Source organism: Eretmochelys imbricata, chromosome 7, assembly GCF_965152235.1.
Source record: "Eretmochelys imbricata isolate rEreImb1 chromosome 7, rEreImb1.hap1, whole genome shotgun sequence".
Lineage (NCBI taxonomy): Eukaryota > Metazoa > Chordata > Testudines > Cheloniidae > Eretmochelys > Eretmochelys imbricata.
Genome location: NC_135578.1, coordinates 4,756,627 through 4,780,492, shown reverse-complemented (window position 1 = coordinate 4,780,492; position 23,866 = coordinate 4,756,627). Strand labels below are relative to the sequence as shown.

At 49.5% G+C, this 23,866-nt stretch overlaps 1 protein-coding gene across 1 annotated transcript; it reads left to right on the top strand.

Annotated features, from left to right (window-relative positions):
* Positions 1-2,305: 2,305 nt before the first annotated feature.
* FEZF2 (FEZ family zinc finger 2) lies at positions 2,306-4,916 on the top strand. The gene is made up of 4 exons (XM_077822457.1): positions 2,306-3,091; positions 3,288-3,422; positions 3,624-3,756; positions 4,669-4,916. The coding sequence occupies exons 1-4, from the start codon at positions 2,306-2,308 to the stop codon at positions 4,914-4,916; spliced, it is 1,302 nt and encodes a 433-aa protein (XP_077678583.1).
* Positions 4,917-23,866: the final 18,950 nt, after the last annotated feature.

Genomic DNA, 23,866 nt, shown 5'->3' with positions numbered 1-23,866 from the left:
CTGCCCTTTACCCAAGGCTTAAGTGTGTAATGAAAGAGAAGCCGGGACTCGAACAATAATTTTTACGTTCACCACGGATGCACCAAGCCCAGCGGTGCCAGGGCTCAGCCTTGGCACAAAATCAGCACTGCCTTTCGCCTGGCTTGGCCTGGGGTTAGCTGCCCAGCTGTTTTCAGAAATAACTGGGGGCGGGAGGGAGTCCGGCTCGGGGATTTTTTTTATTTTAAATCTACTTTCCTAGCTGCCTGCAGCATCCAGCTCAAGCCAGGCCAATGCCCCCTTCCCCTGGCTCTGCGCGCTCCCTTCCCCTAACCTGACCGCTCAGAGCCGGGCTAGCAAGAAAGGGAAGCTGGGCTAAAATTAACCACCGCCCCCCCAGGGCCCTTTTCCCCGAGCGGAGAGGGGCTGCTTCCCCCGAGAGACCCCTTCAGCCCCCTCGGAGCGCAGTGCCGGCCGAGGAGCGAGCTGGCCTGCCCCCTGCGTTCGGACGAGCCCTCCAGCCCGATCGTCTCGCCCCTCGGCCGCTTTGCAGCCTCCAGACCGCTCTTTGAGCGGCCTTTGTTCCCCGGGCTTGTTGTGGTTCGCAGGTGAAACAGGCTGTCTGCAAACAGCTGAATTCAAACGGCCCCGCTGGAAAAGGGGGCCTTTGTCAGCAGGACACAAAACGCTGAATTCCTCTAAACTTTCTTAGGCGTGCTGGGGGGGGGGGAGTGAGGGGGGAATATAGGGGCCTTTTCATGGCTTGCTTTACCTCTGGCCAGGCTAAATCTCTCCCCCCTTCCCAAGCTCCCTCTGATAATCCTTCCCTTTATTTTAGAAACATACAAAACCAGGTTCCACGCCGCGCTATAGTGGCGCCCAGTGAAAGAGAACTGAGCAGCTCTGAAGCGGTGGAGGAAAATTGGTTCTGCTGAATAGCCCCAAAGAGGGGGCGAGCGCTTAATCAGGGCAGGGGAGGCTCTGCCCTGGCAGCCAGGCCCCCGTAAACAGGTGGCAATTGGGCCCTCAGTTAGACAAGCAGCAAAGTCCCTAGAGCTGAGGTCTGTAAAGCCCCCCTCGCGATCAAATCGTTGTCGTTAAAAGCGAAGCAAAACCAAAGCAGAGACGCCCCACCGTTGCAATGAGGTAGTGTGGCTTCTAAACGAAATTCAGCTGATGAAAAGGGGGCGAGTCACCAGCCCCAAAGCAGAGGGTCCTTCATCCCAGTGGGGCACCGCTCAGAGCAGGAAATTTGCAAAACCCCTTCTCAGGCGGGCGATGCCCCGTTTCAGACGCAAAAGCCCCAGCCCGGTCTGATGCGCTGGCCACGCCGGACCAGTGTATTTAAGGTTAATCGCCGCGTTACACGGGGAGGAGAATTAAACTTAGTTTAATTAACATTAATACACCGCCCTAATTAATGGGCTGGCTATTAATTTCGACATGCCGGGGAGGCTCGCAGAGAAGTGACAATTTATTAATGATCTGCAATGGAGCGGAGCGCAGATGGGTTGCCAGAATAACTCGAGCATGCTTGTGGGGTGTGTGTGTGCGTTTTTTAAACAACCCTCCTCCTTTTTTTTTTTTTTAAAGTCCTGCCGCTCCCTCCCAGTGGCTTTTCTAACCCGAGCACTCACTACCGCGCTTCTTTCCACCCGACTTGTGAATCGCACTTGCCTTCTAATTTGCCACATGCAAAACGATTCCTCTGCTTTGCAAGTTGCTTTTGCTTCCCCCCCCTCCCTCCTTCGCCTTAAAGGCTGGCGGATAAATTCTGTGCCTTAAACTGGCAGGAGGGAAGGAGGCGGCCCGCTGCACCTCAGCCCGGCGCTGGGGCACAGGGAGGCTGCACCGTGGCCTCCCCATGTCATTCTGCTTGAAGTGACTTCGTGTGATGTCAGCTTTCAATGTCAGAGGCAGCGAGCTGACGCTCGGGAAGATGTTGGCTATCAAAATGTGACCGTGTGGCCACTCTGCGCTGCTGGGAGGCGTCTCGTCGGTGCTGGGCAAAGGTAACTCATCCCCGCGCGGGCTGGACCCTCCCCGCCCCGGCTCGAACAGCGCCCGGGCGAGCTGGGGCTCCGGAGACCGGCGGGGTGGGTGGCGGGGCTCTGGTTTGGAGGTTACTTTGGTGTGTTCCGGTTAATGAGCATTAAGCGGGTGTCCCCCCGCCCCGGGGCCATTGTTCTCGGGTAGGGTCATTTGAAAAGGCGGGGGGGAGGGGGAGCAAGGTGCTTATTAAGTTGATTTGTCTCCTGGCTTTTCTGGAATGCAGAGCTGAGACCGGGAGCGCCCAGCCGGGCTCGCTGCTCGCCTCCTGCCCGCCATGGCGAGCTCGGCGGCCGTGGAGACGGTCATGCCCTCCGCCTGCCCGCGCCACGAAGGCAGGAGCGGCGCCTCCAACCCCTCCAAGACGCTGGCCTTCTCCATCGAAAGGATCATGGCCAAGGGCGCCGAGCCCAAGCCGGCCTTCGAGCCCAGGCCAGGCGGGCTGCAGCCCGAGCCGGGCAAGAAGAGCCTCACCCTCTGCCCGCCGCTCCCGTGCGTGCTCCCCGTCCAGCCGCTGGCCTACGAGGTGCACTCCAAGGCGCTGCTCAGCTACTCCGAGCTCTGGAAGGGCAGCGCCCTGCGGGGCCCGGCCGGGCTGTGCAAAGCCAACTGCGGTGCGTGCTGCAAGGCGGAGCTCGGCCTCGGGCACTCGCTGCTGCCGGCCAGCCGAGTCATCAAGCCCCAGGCCATCAGCCAGGCGGCGGGGATGCCGGCCCACGGCTCCGTGTACTACTTCAACTACCTGGACTCCGCGTACCACCCCTCCGAGCTGCTCCCCGGCCAGCTCTTCCCGGCCAGCCTGCTGGGCGCCCAGCCCCCGGCCGGCCTCTCGGCGCACCACAAACTCTTCCTGCTGGAGAACGCCAAGCTGGCCGGGCTGGCGCCCGAGAAGTTCCCCAGCGCCCAGTACCCCCACAAGGAGCGGCTCCCCGGCCAGCTGGACCAGGTGATGAAGGAGAACACGGCCCTGGCCGGGGAGAGGAACGGGGTGAAAAGCCACAGCAAAGTCAGCAGCTCCGCAGACGGCAAGCCCAAGAATTTCACCTGCGAAGTGTGTGGCAAGGTAAGGGGGGCCCTGTCCCGGGGCAGCCCAGCTCTGGGGTTCACCAGGCCGCCCTCCTGGTTGTTTTTTAGGGCAAAGCTGGGCCCTGGAGTTGCACCTTCCGGGGAACAGCCCAGGCGCATCCGTGGGGGGCCGGGAGAGGAGACAGGGCCCCAGCGCCCCTCGCCTGAAACGCTTCCCCTGTGTTTCCTCCTAGGTCTTCAATGCCCACTACAATTTAACTCGCCACATGCCGGTCCACACGGGGGCCCGGCCGTTCGTCTGCAAAGTTTGTGGCAAGGGCTTCCGGCAGGCCAGCACCCTGTGCAGACACAAAATTATCCACACGCAGGTACGTGCCGGGCTTGCCTTTCGTTTTCCAACAAAATCCAGTTGTTGTTGTTTTATATTTTTATTATTTTACAGACGTGGTAACCGAGCGAGGGTCCCCCTGGCCCAGCCAGGGGCCTCGCAGGGCTGGGACTCTGAACGTGAAGGAGGGCAAGATTTCCACACGTTTCTGCATGTATTTCTTCTCCTTGTCTTTCCCCAGGAAAAACCTCACAAATGTAACCAATGCGGCAAAGCTTTCAACAGGAGCTCCACGCTAAACACGCACATTAGGATCCACGCCGGCTACAAACCTTTCGTGTGTGAATTTTGTGGAAAGGGGTTTCACCAAAAAGGTATTTTAAAAACATCCATCGCCTCGGTTTTTTTTTTTTTTTTTTTTTTGGTTTTGTTTTTAATTTAAAGTATCTGCCCGAGGTTCCAGCCAGGCAAAGCAATGCGGGAGAACGGAGAGGCTCCTTTTCCTAACCTATGTGCCGCTTCAAATCCTTGTCCGCTTGATCTAAGCGGGAGGAAATGATTTGGGGAAACGAAGTCTCCCCACTGGGCCCAGCAGAATAACGCCCAGCTGCCCACAACGTTCGGGGCGGGCTCAGCCGTATATAGCAAGACATGGAGGCGCTCCGCTGGGGGGGACAAAGGGGTTATTAGAAGGGGGACCCCAGCAGTGTCCCGCGTGGCCAATCGAGGCTTAAAGCGGAGCTCCAGGTTGCCCCGGAAGGCAGCCACCAAGCCGGGCAGTTTACACACGTATTTCATCTGTTCGCTCTGCGTTTGGGTCTCCCTCCCGCTGGTGGAGCGTAACAGAAGGAACCATCCCCGGTGCAGACAAGTTTCGGAAGAGCCTTTCTCTTCCAGGGATTTTCCCTGCGAGGCGGGCCGCGGCCCGGCGAATTCCTGACGGTCTTCACTAAATGCGTTTTTTTCTTTTTCTTTCTTTCTTTCTTTCTTTTTTTTTTTTTTTTTTTAAATGAAGTGCCATTTCGGGGGCCCTTATCCAGGTTCCTCCGTTTGCCCTGGGTCAGGACACTGACCCGGCCTCTAATTTTGTAACGTGTCAGTTGCACGCTGCTCGGCTTTGATGCAAAGGGAGTTTGACACCTCCTTGACTCCCCCTTGCAGGACGCCTCCTAATGAAGTCTTGCGGCGCGAGCCTTTCCTGCAGCGGGGCAGAGCGGTGGAGCCCCAGCCCTGGGGAACCCCACGAGTAACCGCATTTCCCCTTTCCCCCCTTCTCCCGCGCGTAGGAAATTACAAGAACCACAAACTGACCCACAGCGGGGAGAAGCAGTACAAATGCACCATCTGCAACAAAGCCTTTCACCAGGTCTATAACTTGACTTTCCACATGCACACCCACAACGACAAGAAACCCTTCACGTGCGGCACCTGCGGCAAAGGCTTTTGCAGAAACTTTGATTTAAAGAAGCACGTCCGCAAGCTCCACGACAGCGCGACCCCGACGAAAGAGCTGCCCAGGAGTTTGCAAAGCTAAAAGCTCCTTTCGGCCCGCCGAGATTTCAGCCTGGTTCCCAGAGCCCGCTCTCTCCCAACCCGCCGCTTGCTTTAAAAACCAGCGTAGCAGGCGCCTAGCCCCCTGGATTCCGAGTCGCATTTGTATATAAGAGGAAACTTATTTAAAACTTCTTTGCCACTCGGCTCCTGGGATTTGGTTGTCTTGAGTTGAAGGGGGAAGAGGGGTTTGTTTTCACCTAACTTCTCCCAAGGGCCCACCTGTACAATATGTGCCGGCACAGCAGTCTTTATATATGTCTGTAAAATTAAATTCTAATGTACAATCGAATAAGGAATATACATACATACATATATATATATATATGGGATAATAAAAAGTCAATTCGGAGTCTTTTTTCGCCTTTTACAAAAGCTTCTACAGATACTTGAATCGTTTAAAAAAAAAAATTCCAGGAAGGGAACCCACCCGAGCGGTGCGGAGTCGATTCCGTGTCAACTCGGATTTCGTTCTGCTGTGGAAATGGCTGCGCGGCTCGCGTTTTGGTTCGATTCTGGCACTTTAGGCAAGGGGTGGGGTGGGGGGGAGATGACCACGGTTTGCTAGTAGCAGAAGCCGGAGTGAGAAATAAAACGTGAGATGCGAAGGAGCTTTTAAGAGCTGCAAGAAATAGTAAACCAGCCGAGAAAGGGCCCGAACCTGATCTCACCGCGCTCAGTGGCTCGAGATGGGAGGAAATCACCTGTTTGCTTAACTGCTTCTTCCCCGGGCTAGTCTCCCCCTTCCCCTCTTCAGGGAGGGGGGCCGCGTACCCGCAGGGACAGGACTGTGCCGGAAAGCTAAGCTTTGCCATCGCCCTTGCCCGGGGACGCCGCGGTGCGAAGCGCCCGCCGCAGCCCCTAGAAGTGCGACCGGCTGCTCCGGCCCGTGTAACCACTTTCCACCCAATATTGCGTGGGAAACGGCTCGGTCCCCTTCCCCCTGTTTTATTAAAGGGGTCGGGTTTGTTTTTGTTGGGGGGGTGGGGTGGGAAGCCGAGACAGGCCAGGGAAGAAAGTTAAAAATACACGAAGGCAGGCAGCGAAATGAAACACAACCGCAACGCGGACACACCGCGGCCGCGGCGCCCGCTCCACATCTCCCCCTGCCCCGCGCTCAGAGGCGCGCAGGGACACGCCGGAGCGGGCGCCGCGGGTTCTCCGTGTTACTGGCAGGAGGATTTCGGCCTGAAGATGGAAGACAATCGCGGCTTTCCAGAATGTCACCTTTTGGTCCCTCCATTAAGGCGCATTTAAGCCCGTTTCCTGAATGGCTATCTTTGCCCTGAATGCTGATGAACTGATCTCACGCTTGCTTTCTGAGTAATGACCCAAATTAAGAGAGAAAACACAGACCCTTCAAACCGCATTACATTAATCTAATCACTCCCAGCAGGGCCCAGCAACCCCTTTTTGATCAGAATATGGATAATCAAGCCCTTGGATTACACTAACTGCTCCCTTCCCCTCTCCCCCTTCCCTCCTCCCAGACTCTTAATATACAAGTGTCTATTCTGCCCACGTCGGGAGGAACAATATTATTCTAGCGGGGAAGGGAAACTCAGCCGGCCGGGCCCGCGCGTGCAGCTCAATCCAAGCTCGCCAATGAACACGCGAGCCAGCAGGGCACCAAATGGCTGGGGACCGCTTTAGCGGAGGTTCACCCCCCGCCCCCCTCCCGCCTTAATTGAGTGGCTAAATGCGGGCAGGCGAGGAGCCCCCTGCATACCGCCCCGCTTGCTCCAGAGGGGCCCGGGGGGGCGCGTGATCAGCTTTCCAAGGGGGCTTGCCATTGTTGTTTTTATTGTGGGAACGCGACAAAGTTCACCGATTTTAAGGCCACAAGCATCTTCCAACGGGGGCTATGCAGGGGGCGAGGCCAGGGGATTTCGCCGGTGCTGCCTCCTAAGGTCACTCTGCCTTAGAAGTGGCTGCAGGATTCATATTAATTTTCAGTTACAAAATCCGGCTCAGAAAAATGTCTCTAAATCTTAACACACACACCCCCCCCGCTGCAGGGATTCCTGCTCCCTAGAGGAGGTGCCGAGCCTGAGAGCGGGTCCCTTGACCCCACCGCGGGGAACATTTTAGGGCCTTTAGGGCCATTAGCTTGAGTCCCAGGCTCTGGTGAAGCGCTGGGCCGCCCGGACTTAGAGTCACTGCAGACACGAGCTGGGAGCGGTGTTTGATTGAACGTCAGCAAAAGTTCTCCCCCTTCCAAGTCAGCCTGGGTGGGGGGGGACCTCTGCCAGGCGGAGGGCTTCAGGGCAGCACCGGGGTGCATTGCTCACCTCTGGGACAGCGGATTCCCAGCTGGGGTCTTTTCCACCGCCCCGCTCCGGCTGGTGTCCCTCTTCCTCGCCAGCGGGATCTGACTCTAAGGGCTGATCCTGCTCCCGGGAGGGGGGGGGGTTTGCCGGCGGTTCAAGGGGAGCAGGATGGGCCCAGCTCTCTAGACGCTGGATCTAGCTTTCAAGACGCTGGGTCTGACGGTCAAGCCCCAGCACCACTGGGAAGGGCTTGGAGACTGTCTTAAATGGTTTCAGAGTAACAGCCCTGTTAGTCTGTATTCGCAAAAGGAAAAGGAGGACTTGTGACACCTTAGAGACTAACCAATTTATTTGATCATAAGCTTTCCTGAGCTACAGCTCACTCACGAAAGCTCATGCTCAAATAAAATGGTTAGTCTCTAAGGTGCCCCAAGTCCTCCTTTTCTTTTTGCCAATACAGACTAACACGGCTGTTACTCCGAAACTTATCTAAAGTGATCACTCTCCTTACAATGTGCATGATAATCAAAATGGGCCATTTCCAGCCATTGTAAGGAGAGTGATCACTTTAGCTAAGCTATTACCAACAGGAGAGTGGGTTTGGGCCGGGGGGAGAAAACCTGGATTTGTGCTGGAAATGGCCCACCTTGATTATCATACACATTGTAAGGGGAGTGATCACTTTACATAAGCTATTACCAGCAGGAGAGTAGGGTGGGGGGAGAGAAAACCTTTTGTAGTGATAAACACCCATTTTTTCATGGTTTGTCTGCAGAGAAATGTCTTGTGTTTTTTCCACGGCATGCATCCCATGAAGTGAGCTGTAGCTCAGGAAAGCTTATGCTCAAATAAATTGGTTAGTCTCTAAGGTACCACAAGTCCTCCTTCTCTTTTTGTCTTAAATGGGTGACTCCTTTTGCAGAAGAGAAACCAGGCCCTGTCCTCTGCAGGAGCGGGCAAGAGGGGCAGCCGGCTTCCTTTGCCCCCCAGAGAGGCGAGGCCCAGCGGGCTGCAGGGTCTGGCGGCGGGTGGGTCAAAACCAGGAGGTGGTGACACAAGAATACGCGTCCCCACTAGTAATTTGTGAGGCCCCTAAAGCCCAATTGAGCATCGTAATTGCTCCTTTCTGCAGTATCGCTCCAGCCCCGGGGATGGGAAGCGCCTGGCTCCTAGGGGGCTGGCAGCGCAGGAAGGCAGCCTGCTTGCCCACGAGGTCCAAGAAGACTGGCGCTGAGGGCTGCTTTGCCAGTGCCCTGCATTGCCCCTACTTCCTTCATGCGATGCGTCTCCCGGCTCAATCAGCCAGCCTGGTCCCCTGGCCTGGGGGTGGGTGGGTGTGAATCAACAGGTATCGGAGCAGCCAGCTACCTGCCCGCACCTGGGGGCGGGGGGGGCTGCAGACGCCTTTCCCGGAGGTGTTACTCTCCTGGTTCTCGCTCGCATCACAGGCCACGATTTGAAAGGCTGCACGATTTTAACGCCCTCCTCTGTCCCGGTTACCCCTGGGGAGGGGACGTCGCACAGCGGGGTGGAACCGCGGGGCCTGCAGCAGCCGGCCCCTGCCCGGCCACGCGAGCTCTCAGCCTCCGGCCCGGCCTAGCCCCGCCGAGCAGCAGTGGGAGAGCCGCGCGTGTGAACAGGCCGCTTCGGAGTGACTTTCATTCCCTCACAAGGAATGTTAAGGGGCGAGATCCGGATTCCCATTGAAGTGAGCGGCCCCAGGCCCGCCGGCTGCGGGGAGCAAGGTCGAGTCCTGATCGATTTAGGAGGAGTTTAAAGGGACTGCGGGGGGGGGGGGGGGGGCGATTATCTCTATTAGCGGCATCAGCAGCGCCCGCTTGCTGCCCGCTAAAGAGCCAGATCTTCACACGCCTCTCGGCGCACGGGACCAGCTGGGTGCGGAGCCTGATCTTCGCCAAGGGCCGGGGCTGGCCGGAAGGCAAGTCTGACATTGACCGGGGCATACCGCCCCCACTACGGCCACCCGCTAGTCCGGGGGGCGGGGTATGTTCACACACACACACGAGACTCCAATTATCTCCCCCCCCCCGCAAGATGTTGCTGCTGTCCATGACTGCTCACACTTCAGCACTCTTGCCAGCAAGCCTCAAATCATAATAATAATACAAACACTCAGCCATGAACACAACAGCTTGAGCAGGCCCGCTACTTTATTTTTTTGGGGAGGGGGGTTAGAGGTACTTCTATGTAAAGTGACACTAAAGTATCCAGCATTCCCCCCCCCCGTGTGCTCCATTTGCCTTGCTGCTGAGGAGAGGGGGTGCTATCCCCCACGTGCTAATTCCAGCCTAACACCTGCCCCCCCCCCAGAAGATGAGAAGGGGGGGCAGGTGTGTGGAGCAGCAGGGGGAGGCCAGCGGGCTGGAGAGATGCACTGGGAAGCGACCAACCCAAAGGCAGATGCGTTGCCCTTTTCCCTGCACTCCGCTCTCCAAATGTCTGAGCAACCGGTTTGCTGCTAGAAACATGTTAATTGCCAGCGGAGCTCATTAAGGCATGCACATGCAAAACACAGCGAGGGAGATTAAATGGACAAAAGCGCAATAATGAACTGTCAACAATCGAGCCCATCTACACGACCAGCAGCACTCAAGAATGAGGCATTGGGAGGCAACAAAGGATTGTCTGGGACAGGAAGAAAGGACGACCTAGACTTTTGTTTAGTCAACACAATTGATTACAAATGAGAGATTAACAGGATAGCTCCAGAGTTTTTTTGAAGGAGGCAGAAGAGAAAAGTCCAATTAAGTCCACCGAATGTTAACTACATTGATTTCCACGGCCAGCCCCAAAGAAATTCTCATTAAACCATCCCTGGCGATCCCTTTTGGAAAGTAATTTGTCTCCCTGATGGAGCAGAGAAAGGGAGCCCTGTAAAGAGAAAGAAGCGCTAGTTCTTGGCACAATGCGCTTAGGAGACACACTGGAGAGAGCCAAAGGGGGAGTTAATGAGCATCTGACAAGCCGCTTGGATTCAGGCCTGGAGAGCAGTGATGAAAAGATGGAATTGGCCAACAACTATTCTTTATATCAAACATAAAAAGGCCAATCTGAAACAGGGCTGCTTAAAGCTGGTGGGGAAGAAAAGCAAGGCCCCCACTGGGGCTGGAGTGGAGAGCTCAGCTGCCCCATTGGGATGGAAAATGTATTGGCATGTCCTCTCCCCTCCAGGCCCCGGCTGGACATTATGGCCCTTAGCTAAGCTCCACCAGGTCAGTCAATAGCGAGTCTTCCCAGCTGGCCTAGGGATGGAGATCTCTGGTCCGCTTTCCTGCCTCCTGCCAGTGCTGGGAGGGCAGGTGATGCCAGCTGGACGCATCACTTATTTCTGAACCGTTGTAAGAAGCGAGACCCAGCCACAGCCACCAGGCCAATCCCTCCCTTGCAGCAGGTCCCAGGAAGCGTCTCCTCATGGCAGGAGCTCCTGCTGCCAGCCTCAGCGCAGTAGCTCCAGAGCACAGGAGCTTGCAGGGAAGCCTAGCTGTGTCACAGTCCCTCCTCTCTTAGAGCACGTCAAGACAAGGAAAAAAGTGTGTTTTAAACACATTAGCAGATGTGTTAAAATCCTACTTTCAGTTCAAGGTAGTTGCAGTTTTAACACTTGTTAATTGGTATAGAGAAATCCCAGAGTTAACTTGGACCAGCTAACACCTAGGACTGCCTTGTTTCCCTAGGATTTTGACACATTAACTCATCCATTAATAAAAAGAAAAGGAGGACTTGTGGCACCTTAGAGACTAACCAATTTATTTGAGCATGAGCTTTCGTGAGCTACAGCTCACTTCATCGGATGCATACCGTGGAAACTGCAGCAGACATTATATACACACAGAGACCATGAAACAATACCCCCTCTCGCCCCACTGTCCTGCTGGTAATAGCTTATCTAAAGTGATCATCAAGTTGGGCCATTTCCAGCACAAATCCAGGTGTTCTCACCCTCTACCCCCCCCCCCCCACACACACACAAACTCACTCTCCTGCTGGTAATAGCCCATCCAAAGTGACCACTCTCTTCACAATGTGTATGATAATCAAGGTGGGCCATTTCCTGCACAAATCCAGGTTCTCTCACCCCCTCACCCCACTCCAAAAACCACACACACAAACTCACTCTCCTGCTGGTAATAGCTGGTGTTAGTCTAGGTAATAGTAATAGGTAATAACTGGTGTTAGACTAACATGGCTGTTACTCTGTGTGTATATAATGTCTTCTGCAGTTTCCACGGTATGCATCCGATGAAGTGAGCTGTAGCTCACGAAAGCTCATGCTCAAATAAATTGGTTAGTCTCTAAGGTGCCACAAGTACTCCTTTTCTTTTTGCGAATACAGACTAACACGGCTGCTACTCTGAAACCTGCCATTAATAAAACACCTTGTTTCCCTAATGAAGACATGGTCAAATCTGCACAAGTTTACCTGAACTAGCAGGATCATAGGGTCTCATTCAGCCTGCTAAAATTGGGCTGACCTGTGTCTACACCAGTGTAGAGTGAAGTTTTCAATTAAGATAGCTCAAGGTAACAATTAAAAATAAATAAGCTTTTTTCCTAGTCTAGACAAGTCCAGCGTGGGCACCCTTATATCAGTTTAGAACTGGTTTATATTGATTTTGGCCTAAGTCAGTATTGACTTTGGTTTAGAAACGGCCTATCCAGTTAGCTTAAGTCAATAGGAGGCTCAATTCATAAGCCCCTTTAAAACCAATTTGTCCACAGACACATTAGGGGTTTGCAGCAGTTTAACTAGTTAAATCTGTGTGTGCAGACAATGTCTTAAAGGAGCCCTTGTATAATTTTCCACGAAGCATTCTGGTTTAGGAAATATCACTGTTTTTTTTGCTGGGTGTCTTATAATGAGACCGAAAAACCAGAGTTCCAGACAGGTGTCTGTAATAAACTGACGATTATTTCTAATGTGGTGAAAGTAAGAATCATATAAGCTGCCCTTTGACTACTTCAGCTGTGCGCTGAATTATGGGGTGAAATCCTGGCCCAGCTGATGTCCTAAACACGGAGTAACTTCAGAGCACCACCAGTTTGGCATGTAGAGGATGCAAACTTACTTCCCACAAATACAAAAATATCAGAGGCTTCAGGGCATAAAACTGATCTGTGAACTGATGAGAGTTAGGAAGAACCGACCCAGGGACCCTCTAGCGGCAGCCTCTCTCTGCCGTTCTTCCTTCCCCTCTTGTCTGCTCAGTTTCCCTGGGCCACTTCCCCTTTTGCAAGAATCCTGCAATGGCAAACTAGGGACAGGTTCACTGGTTTTCATAAAAAGAAAAGGAGTATCTGTGGCACCTTAGAGACTAACCAATCTATTTGAGCATAAGCTTTCCTGAGCTACAGCTCACTTCATTCGATGCATACTGTGGAAAACACAGAAGACGTTTTTATACACACAAACCATGAAAAAATGGGTGTTTATCACTACAAAAAGTTTTCTCTCCCCCCACCCCACTCTCCTGCTGGTAATAGCTTATGTAAAGTGATCACTCTCCTTACAATGTGTATGATAATCATATGATAAGGTGGGCCATTACCAGCACAAATCCAGGTTTTCTCCCCACCGCCCCCCCCCAAACCCACTCTCCTGTTGGTAATAGCTTATCTAACGTGATCACTCTCCTTACAATGTGTATGATAATCAAGGTGGGCCATTTCCAGCACAAATCCAGGGTTTAACAAGGGGGGGTGGTAGGGGGGAGAAAACCTGTGGGCTCTGCCGCCACCCTGCGAGCCGACCCAGAGAAGCAGGCAGAGCCCCAGGTGGGCTGAACCCCCACCTGCGGGGGATGGCTCCATGGGCAGCCACAGGAGCGCCCCGCTACCTCCCTGCGCTGAGCTGTGCTCGCCTCCCCTGGCTGCTGGGTCCTTGCAAAGCAGCGGGCTGCGATCCCAGCCACCAGGGCCAGGCTTGGGCACCTCCCTGTCTCCCCAGGAGCCCGGGGGGGGGTGTCTGTGCTCCTAACCCTATGTTCTACTATACGGGCGCGGGGCGGCAGCAGAGCCCAGCGTGAAACGTGGGGGTGCTGCAGCCCCCCCGGCCCCCTCGTTCCCTTGCCTATGTGTTGGGGCCCCTGTCATTGGGGGTCCCAGGCCACGGCATGTGTTGCGGTAAATCCGCTCCTGCCGCTATTTCTGCTCTAAGGTTTCAGAGATCCGGTAACCAGAACCAAACAGGATGCCAGGGAAGACATCGGATGGATTTACCTAATGGCATTTTCAATCCCGTTCCTTATGCAGCCGAGTATTTGCCTTACACTGAACAGAGCTGTTCATTGAGCTGTCCGCAGCTAGAGCTTTTCCATGCCTGATTACACCTAGTTTAGTTGCTGACATTTTACCAAAGAAAAACACAATTGTAGGCTAAACCCAACAGAGACGTAAGCAGTTTGTTGTTCCCAGTGTGTATTACTTTGCATTTGTCAATGCTGCCCACTCGCCTGGCTTGGTTAGGTCTCTCCCAAGCCCCTCAGAGGCTTCTCTGGTCTTGGTAAGTTTAAATAATTTAGTGTCAGCTGCCAATTTTGCGATTTTCATCTCCTATATTGAACTACTGGCCCCTGTACAGATGCTTGAGGTGTGCCCCTTAGCCTTTTGCAACATTCAAATTGACCACATATTCTCACACTTTGTTTTCACATAGCCAGTTTCTGATCCATGATAGTGTTTTGCCTCACACGCCATGACTACTAATCTAATGCTTTCCTCCCATTTCCCCCTTCATCCCTTGTTTTCCCTTCCAGATCTCATTTTGTGACACCTGCTCTCCCCCCGCCCCCGCACTGCCTAGGGACAGAGCAGACACATACCTGTCTCTCCCTCCCACAGAACACACACACACCTCTGCCCTCCCACAGAACACATGGACGTCTACTGTCGGGCACTGGCCAGACTCTGGGGCTGGCACGAGAATCTAGCAGGGACAAGGGAACTGGCCTAGCAAGGTGGGAGGAGGAATATTTTAAAGGCAGGGAGGAGGGGAAGGGGGACTATAGAGCTAGCTGTGACCTGTGTAAGTTCTACAAGCTCTATGGGAGAGCTGCCCTTTTGACGTTTATCAAAACCCTATTTCCCCTTGTTTATTCCTCCCCACTCCCCCCCCCCCCACTGTTCCTCAGACGTTCTTGTTAAACTCTGGATTTGTGCTGGAAATGGCCCACCTTGAATATCATACACATTGTAAGGAGAGTGATCACTTTAGATAAGCTATTACCAACAGGAGAGTGGGGCGGGGGGGTGGGGGGGGGAGAAAACCTGGATTTGTGCTGGAAATGGCCCACCTTGATTATCATACACATTGTAAGGAGAGTGATCACTTTAGATAAGCTATTACCAACAGGAGAGTGGGGCGGGGGGTGGGGGGGGGAGAAAACCTGGATTTGTGCTGGAAATGGCCCACCTTGATTATCATACACATTGTAAGGAGAGTGATCACTTTAGATAAGCTATTACCAGCAGGAGAGTGGGGTGGGGGGAGAGAAAACCTTTTGTAGTGATAAACATCCATTTTTTCATGGTCTGTGTGTATACAGATTGATAGAGCCAGAAGAGTTCCCAAAAGTCACCTACTACTGGACAGGCCTAACAAAGAAAATAACAGAACGCCACTAGCCGTGACCTTCAGCCCCCAACTAAAACCCCTCCAACGCATTATTAAGGATCTACAACCTATCCTGAAGGATGACCCAACACTCTCACAAATCTTGGGAGACAGGCCAGTCCTTGCCTACAGACAGCCCCCCAACCTGAAGCAAATTCTCACCAGCAACCACACACCACACAACAGACCCACTAACCCAGGAACCTATCCTTGCAACAAAGCCCGTTGCCAACTGTGCCCACATATCTATTCAGGGGACACCATCACAGGGCCTAATCACATCAGCCACACTATCAGAGGCTCGTTCACCTGCACATCCACCAATGTGATATATGCCATCATGTGCCAGCAATGGCCCTCTGCCATGTACATTGGTCAAACTGGACAGTCTCTACGTAAAAGAATAAATGGACACAAATCAGATGTCAAGAATTATAATATTCATAAACCAGTCGGAGAACACTTCAATCTCTCTGGTCACGCGATTACAGACATGAAAGTTGCGATATTACAACAGAAAAACTTCAAATCCAGACTCCAACGAAAGACTGCTGAATTGGAATTCATTTGCAAATTGGATACAATTAACTTAGGTTTGAATAGAGACTGGGAGTGGCTAAGTCATTATGCAAGGTAACCTATTTCCCCTTATTTTCCTAACCGTCCCCCCCCAGACATTCTTGTTAAACCCTGGATTTGTGCTGGAAATGGCCCACCTTGATTATCATACACATTGTAAGGAGACTGATCACTTTACATAAGCTATTACCAGCAGGAGAGTGGGGTGGGGGGAGAGAAAACCTTTTGTAGTGATTAACACCCATTTTTTCATGATTTGTGTGTATAAAAACAAACATCTTCTGTATTTTCCACAATATGCATCCGATGAAGTGAGCTGTAGCTCACGAAAGCTTATGCTCAAATAAATTGGTTAGTCTCTAAGGTGCCACAAGTCCTCCTTTTCTTTTTGACTGATAGAGGTTTCTATGGCAGTGGGGACCTTTAACCATTCAATTCCAGACGTTCTAACAGCTGGTGTGTTGTGGATTCTGTTTTGGTAAAGAACTTAACAGTGGGTGGCATAGTTCCATAGAGATTAAGGCCAGAAGGGGCCATTAGATCATCTAGTCCGATCTGTCTATCGCAGGCCATTGAATTTAAGCCAGAAGCCCCTATACTGAGCCCAAGGACTTTAGACAGACCAAAGCATTTCAGCCCTCAAAACACCAAACAGTTGTGTGCCAGAGGCAGAGAGCAGGGGAGAGGGTGATGCCACCAAAGCTCACGGATTGCCACTGAAACATGGCCATGCGTAAGTCGTTTTAACAGCATTCTGTATCTCTGATTTGCCCAGGGCTTTTTGAACACGCACCAGACATTTAAGTCAGGCTGGTGTATAAGGTCCAGAGGAGAAGCAGCCCTACTCTGCCAATCTTCTGAGGCCCACCAAAGTGGCCCCCTTCTCCTTTTCTGCAGGACTATTGAAGGGGAGGGGGGAAAAGGGAAAACCGATTGCTTCAGGATTTATAGCTAGAGAACTTTAAATGCTTAAAAATTTCCCATCGATCAGGATCTTTGCCTTTCCCGATCTCTCCCTCCCATGCCCCCAGCTTCCCTTCACACACCTCAATGCTTCTCTCAATCCACTATACCCTTCCATGTTCCCCGTCTCCCAATTCTAGGAATCCCTACACATCCTAGTCCCCTACCCCCCCTTCAGCCCCCTTTCCTACCCCTCCGCACACACCCTCTTCCTGTCTTCCCCACAATGCCCTGTTCCAAATAGCACAGCACCAGGCCCCTTCCCCCCCTACCCCCAGTCTACACGCTTCCCCGTCAGCACCTTCTCCCCATTTCATCCTGTCTTCCCTGTGCATAAGCTACGCCTGGTGTCAGGAGTGGGTCGATTCAGAGCTGAAACCATTTCAAAGTAATTGCAACCCTTACCCTGCACACACAGGAAACCAGCTCTGGACAAGCATCACCCAGGCTGTACTCACAAGTAGCAAAGAGAGACAAAACACTGCAGCCTGAAAACTATACACGGATGCCCTGTGGGCAGAACATTTCTCCACTCTGTCTTCATGCACAGAGAAATAGAGCTGGGGCTTTCTTCAGCTTGGGTCAAGCCCCTGCCCAGCAAACCACTTTCTTTAGCCTATGAAGCAGGGTGGAGGGAGGAATCGACATACCGGGTCTAGTGCAAGCAGGATCATTTCCCCAGCTCTTCCTGATCCCTTGCATTAGACAACCATTTTCTTTCCCCTACCAAGCCCCTCCCACACCATTCTACTGGCCCCTTACATCCCTGCTTTAATGAGCTCATAGTTAACCCATTTGCTGCTTGCCTTAGTGTGGAACATCACAAGCTATTTTAATGTTTTCATTATTAGCATAAAGCTTTGTAATTTTGCCACTAACGGAAGCTACTAAAAGCCACTTCTCCTCAGCAAGGCGAACAAAACAATCTGTAGTTTCTAGGCCAAGCTACTTTGGAAATATTGGGAGCCAAAGAAAATTAGAACATTTTCCAAAAGTGAACTTCAGGCAAATTTTCAAAACACTGTGCCTTTAAAACTTCTGTTCAGCTCTGAATTTGACTTCCCGGGAACACTCTACCCTGAGATGAAATGCAGCATGTGACATTTCAGGAAAATCAGTTTCCTTCTAGGGAGGCTGGAGCACCTACCACTTTCTTTATTAATCTCAAATTTCAGAGCTGTGGCTTGACTCTTTTAGGCCCTGAGCTTGTGAAAACTTCACACACTTTATGAACTGTGAATGGCTGACTCCAGTGGGATTACTCAGTGTGTAAAATTAAGCACATGCATAAGTGTTTGCAAGATTGGTGCCTTAGTCAATAATAGAAAGTGTAATAAGGGTAGCTACTGTTCTCTGATACTACACTTGCTGGAAAGCATTCATTAAAATGGCAGATGCCACTTTGAGTGATACAAAAGTAATTGACAGGTTTCAGAGTAACAGCCGTGTTAGTCTGTCTTCGCAAAAAGAAAAGGAGTACTTGTGGCACCTTAGAGACTAACCAATTTTCGGGGGGGGTGGGGTGAGAAAGCCTGGATTTGTCCTGGAAATGGCCCACCTTGATTACCATGCACATTGTAGGGAGAGTGGTCACTTTGGATGAGCTATTACCAGCAGGAGAGTGAGTTTGTGTGTGTGGTTTTTGGAGGGGGGTGAGGGGGTGAGAGAACCTGGATTTGTGCAGGAAATGGCCCACCTTGATTATCATACACATTGTGAAGAGAGTGGTCACTTTGGATGGGCTGTTACCAGCAGGAGACTGAGTTTGTGTGTGGGGGGAGGGGGGCGGAGGGTGAGAAAACCTGGATTTGTGCTGGAAATGGCCCAACTTGATGATCACTTTAGATAAGCTATTACCAGCAGGAGAGTGGGGTGGGAGGAGGTATTGTTTCATGGTCTCTGTGTGTATATAATGTCTGCTGCAGTTTCCACGGTATGCATCCAATGAAGTGAGCTGTAGCTCACGAAAGCTCATGCTCAAATAAATTGGTTAGTCTCTAAGGTGCCACAAGTCCTCCTTTTCTTTTTACAAAAGTAATTGATTGGCCCTATTCCCAATCACTGAATGAAGATACTGAAAGAGTGGCAGGTATTTCTAAAATCTCCTTGGATTTCACCTTTTAAAGAAGATTACGATTATAATATATAATTTTGCCAACAGCCCAGTTGGTGATGAGGGTCTCAGTGCACTTGGCAGTGTACAAGGATGTAGCAAAAAGACAGAGCCTGCCCCAAAGGGCTCGCAAGCTGGTTATGAGATGGAACAGGAGGAGGAGACAACAGGAGCAGAATGAGATAATAGTAAAGGAAGCAAGTTTTCGTACAGGAAGCTGTCTCACCATCTTTGTGTGTGTGTATGTTGATGGCTAGAGTAGAATACATTGGATTAATGAGAAACCCAAAAAGTGATGTGCTCCTAGTGAATACAGGTATGTATATATATATAACAATGTCCACATTACTGTAACATTGGAGGTCTACCTAGGAAAGGAGCACAGTGAAAAGAAAATCCTAGGTTTGATAGATCAATCCATCTCTGGGCTGAAGAACTAATGACTTAAGTTAGGATATCTTCGTATATCAGCAGAAATTGGTATTTGTGTAGCTTGTACAAGAGGCTGTGGGTGCTTTGCACCAGCACAACCACAGAAAGGGTTAAAGACCTAGGTCCAGATCCTCAAACCTGCTAAGGCTCAATGGAAGTTCAAAGCCTAACCACCTTTGAGGCTCTGGGCCTTTGTAAGCCACAACATCGTGCTCAGTCAGTGACACTGCCTGGGTTAACCGTGGGCAGAAGTTGGCTGTAAAGCATGCAGGTATTTTAAATTCACAGACAGCACCTAGGATCCTTTACAATCGTTTCTCCAAAATCCCACTAACTGTCATATATTCTATTTCCTTCCCCACTGGTGCCCCTTGCCAAGATATTTTGCATAAATAGAAGCTTTCTAATTTATAATCAGCCTCCTTCTGATTCATTATATTAATGATTTGGGATGTCACCAAGATTGGATTGTGGCATCACTGAATGAATCCAGCAGGATTATAAAGGAAGAAAAGCACAAATGTACTCACAACACCTTGGCAATCAGAAACTAAGGGAAAGGAAACATGAAGAACACAACAATGTAGAGAAGCAGTGGCTCTTTAAATAATTCTAAATGCACCTCAGAGACAACAGAGAAAAACTGTGGCAGACTTCATTCAGACACAAACCAGTTTGTATGGATTAGGTCTCTCACATTATTATGCAAAAAGAAAAGGAGGACTTGTGGCACCTTAGAGACTAACCAATTTATTTGAGCATAAGCTTTCGTTGGTTTTAAATTGGTTAGTCTCTAAGGTGCCACAAGTACTCCTTTTCTTTTTGTGAATTACAGACTAACACGGCTGTTACTCTGAAACCTCACATTATTATGGGCATTTATTTCCAGGGAAGCACAATGACAAGCTAATCTACTGTTTCCTTTGAATTATCGTTGCTATTAAGTGATCACAAATATACAAAGATTTCTTCAGTTTGCTTTATTTTTTTTGGCATTGAGTTTGTGTCTGGCCCAGAACATTTTACTTTCCTTTGAAATATAAACGTTCCCCTATTTGTTCCATAGTTTAGACCTTCAATGAGCCTGCTCTGTCTCATTTCAAAGTTCCAGAAAAATGAAGGAGTAATGCTCCTTTTATAGCATCTTGGCTTTGAGCTTTCTTAAGCCTCATGTGTCTAACTTAGAGCAATTCCATCCTCTCAGATAACCAGTTGCTTCTGTTGTAAGAAAAGTCTTTGAGCAGAGGCAAAAACACATATTTTGTGGCCAACGCAAGGGGAAGCATGCAGTTTGGATAGAAATTTAAACAAAGCTGCAGGCATGCAATTCACTTAAGCAAATTAGCCACCAGAATCTATTATAGAGCAACAGTCAAAGAGCTTTGAATTACGTTACTGGGAACATATACACACTAATAATTGCAGATATAGAAATATAAGCCTGGAAACAAAAACTGTTTTGTGACACAGCTGGGTCTATTTGACAGGTACTCATTGACTGTGGGCTTAAGCTATAAACTGACCAAAGAAACAGTGATTAATTTAAAGGAGAATAAAAATTATTTTTATTAATTTACAATATATTTACAAAACAATCATATGAAATCTGGCTGGGCTTGTATTTCTTTCAAGAGCACGATGTAAACAAACTTCTTGGTATTCAGTGGCCTTTCAAATAGGGGCCTTTGGTAAGTGCTACGATTAGGAATCAGGAGAAAGAACAAACCCAATAATTTTTAAGATCATTAAGAATTAAGGAAGGAAGGAATTAAGAATAATTCCTAGGTGAAAAGTTATGGAAGGCGATGATTAAATTCATTATTACTACATATGTAATATAGATCAGTGACAAACTCCTGTGACGTGGATCTCACAAAAAACAACCAGAAGATTATATATGCCCTGGGTGCAGGTTACAGCATTCTCAAGAGCTTTTTTTTGATAGCATTGTTTTTGAAAAAATAACAAATGCCCAATGTAAATGGTACTACATATTGCAAAGACAAAAACTTCACACTGCAGGAGGATCCAAAAAGGAATTGTTCTTGCATCTGTATCTTCCACAGGGGCATTTTAAAAATCCATATCCATATCTTGCTGGTAAGATGACACCTTAGATAATCAAATACTTAATTGTGTTGTTGTGAAACAAAAATGTGAATCCATAGATCACCTCCACTTTAGGTTTGGCAAGAATATGGGATTTCTTAGCAATAAACTTCTGAAATTCTGATCTCCATACAGCAGTTTAACTTCTTCAATTCAGCGTCAAATGAGAACTCAGGAGAAGGAATATTATTTTAAACAAGCAATTTTTTTTTTTTTGCAGCTGGTCTCTTGTATGTGTATTTACTGGGCCAAACTCAGCACTGCTTTGCACTTCAAACAACCCCCGTTGAATCAGTGGGATTGCCTTACTGGTCTTTTGGAGCCAGAATAGCTCCTTTTCTACTGTAAGCTATACATCTGACATAGCATAAGAATACACAAAAGTAATCATTGTGCCATGTGGATCACTCCTTACTGCAACTTTAAAAACACGTTTTCCCTGGATCTGGTCTTTGGATACATAAGACATATTTATGAAATTTGTTCGCTCTATTTTAAAATCGCATAACTGCTTTAAATCTTTAGAGAATTCCTAAGGCTAAGTAATATCTTGTATCTTAGCTGTACATGTACTGAATTATTAAAATAATATGAATATTTTAAAAACTTTAGTTTTGTAGTAAATAATTTTTAAGGGCTACATTTTCAGAAGCAATCTCTAAGATTACACTCAATTTCAGAGTCAGATTTTTAAAATATTGTTTAATGCACAGAAGTCCAAACTGAGCATTTAGACATCTAACTACTTGAATTGCATGCACAAAAGCAGTTTGAGCATCACACCCATGTGCGTGTGTGTGTGTGTGTAAAACTGCAGTCTCCAGTGTAGAATCTAGCTCGAAGCCTGAATGAAAATATGGTCTTGAATATAAACAACCATGGATGCAATGCAACTAAAATTTAATAAAAACTCTTATTTTATAAATATCTTATACGAAAATAACAAAAGGCTCGAGAAAGTATTCAGGAATAAGGAATTTCTCATCCCAAAGAAATACCTAACTGCTCTGCTTTCCCCAGTGATCAAGAAATTATACAGCTAAGGAAATGTGGTGGTGGAGGTGACGACGTGGGCATGAATCAGGCTGTGTTCTTAGGTCAGTACAATGGTTACTCATCAGAACATAAACTTAACAAATAAGGTGATTCAGTATTCCTTCTTATGAGACACACAAGCGCTAATCCACACACAGTAAAGTCATTTGTTTTCCCCATTGCTTTTCTCCATTAAGAATATTTTTCAGCCAGGAGCTTGTCATGGACTATGTGGCTTAAGTTGTAGTACTAGCAGTAAAAGGACCAGAAGGGAGAACCTGAGAGAACAGCATGTAGGGCAGCATGTGCTGAGTGAAAAAGCACTTACGAACTGAAAGGAAACTACCTGGGCTAACTAAAAAAAATAAAAGGTGATGCGGGGTCAGAGATGTGGCTGACTACTTGGAATCATATGTTCCAAATAATGGCCCTGGCTCAGGACAGCATCCCTATGGCCCACCTTGATTACCATGCACATTGTAGGGAGAGTGGTTGCTTTGGATGAGCTATTACCAGCAGGAGAGTGAGTTTGTGTGTGTATGGGGGTGGGGAGGTGAGAAAACCTGGATTTGTGCTGGAAATGGCCCACCTTGATTATCATGCACATTGTAGGGAGAGTGGTCACTTTGGATAAGCTATTACCAGCAGGAGAGTGAGTTTGTGTGTGTGGTTTTTGGAGGGGGGTGAGGTGGTGAGAGAACCTGGATTTGTGCAGGAAATGGCCCACCTTGATTATCATACACATTGTGAAGAGAGTGGTCACTTTGGATGGGCTATTACCAGCAGGAGAGTGAGTTTGTGTGGGGGGGGGGTGGGGGCGGAGGGTGAGAAAACCTGGATTTGTGCTGGAAATGGCCCAACTTGATGATCACTTTAGATAAGCTATTACCAGCAGGAGAGTGAGTTTGTGTGTGTATGGGGTTGGGGGGGTGAGAAAACCTGGATTTGTGCTGGAAATGGCCCACCTTGATTATCATGCACATTGTAGGGAGAGTGGTCACTTTAGATAAGCTATTACCAGCAGGACAGTGGGGTGGGAGGAGGTATTGTTTCATGGTCTCTCTGTGTATATAATGTCTTCTGCAGTATCCACGGTATGCATCCGATGAAGTGAGCTGTAGCTCACAAAAGCTCATGCTCAAATAAATTGGTTAGTCTCTAAGGTGCCACAAGTACTCCTTTTCTTTTTGCGAAGACACGCTAACACGGCTATTACTCTGAAACCTATTCAGGACCACATTTAAGCACAGGCTTAAATCCCACTGGAGTCAGTAAGACTTAAGCACATGCTTAAAGTTAGGCAACATTCCAGTGCTGTCTTGAATCAGGGCCAAGATACACGGCAACTTAAGGCACACAGGACCAACAGTAACCCTAGCAATATATTAGGGTGGTTGACAAGTCTATTAAGTGCTGCATGAGCGACAGCATGATTGTCCTCAGTGCTGACAATAGGCCCTGAGCTCTGCGATCAAGCGAAGGAGAGAGAATCACCCCTATTTGTTCATCTCAGATGCCCTGCGGTTTGCCTCTCTGCCCCATTTCCTTTATTGTTCCACGTGGTCCATGTACAATCTCTGTATGTGCTAATTTCTTACCACTTTGGGTTACAGTGGTACAAGCAGTAACGTGCCCTCTTTTGCCTTCTCAGTTCAGGATGCTTTCCTCCTGTTCTTGTTCTATGGATTTTCCTGCATTGAATAGATATATTTCCTTACAATTTTCCATGCACTAGCGTAGCTGTACTTCCGCTGCTTCCAAGGCCATACCCTCTGAACAATATGGAATTTCAATTTCCTAAG

Excerpts from the sequence above, each read along its gene's own strand:
- FEZF2 (XM_077822457.1), top strand. The coding sequence starts at position 2,306 with ATGGCGAGCTCGGCGGCCGTGGAGACGGTCATGCCCTCCGCCTGCCCG. Across the intron at positions 3,092-3,287 it reads CCTGCGAAGTGTGTGGCAAG|GTCTTCAATGCCCACTACAA; the intron begins GTAAGGGGGGCC and ends GTTTCCTCCTAG. Across the intron at positions 3,423-3,623 it reads ACAAAATTATCCACACGCAG|GAAAAACCTCACAAATGTAA; the intron begins GTACGTGCCGGG and ends GTCTTTCCCCAG.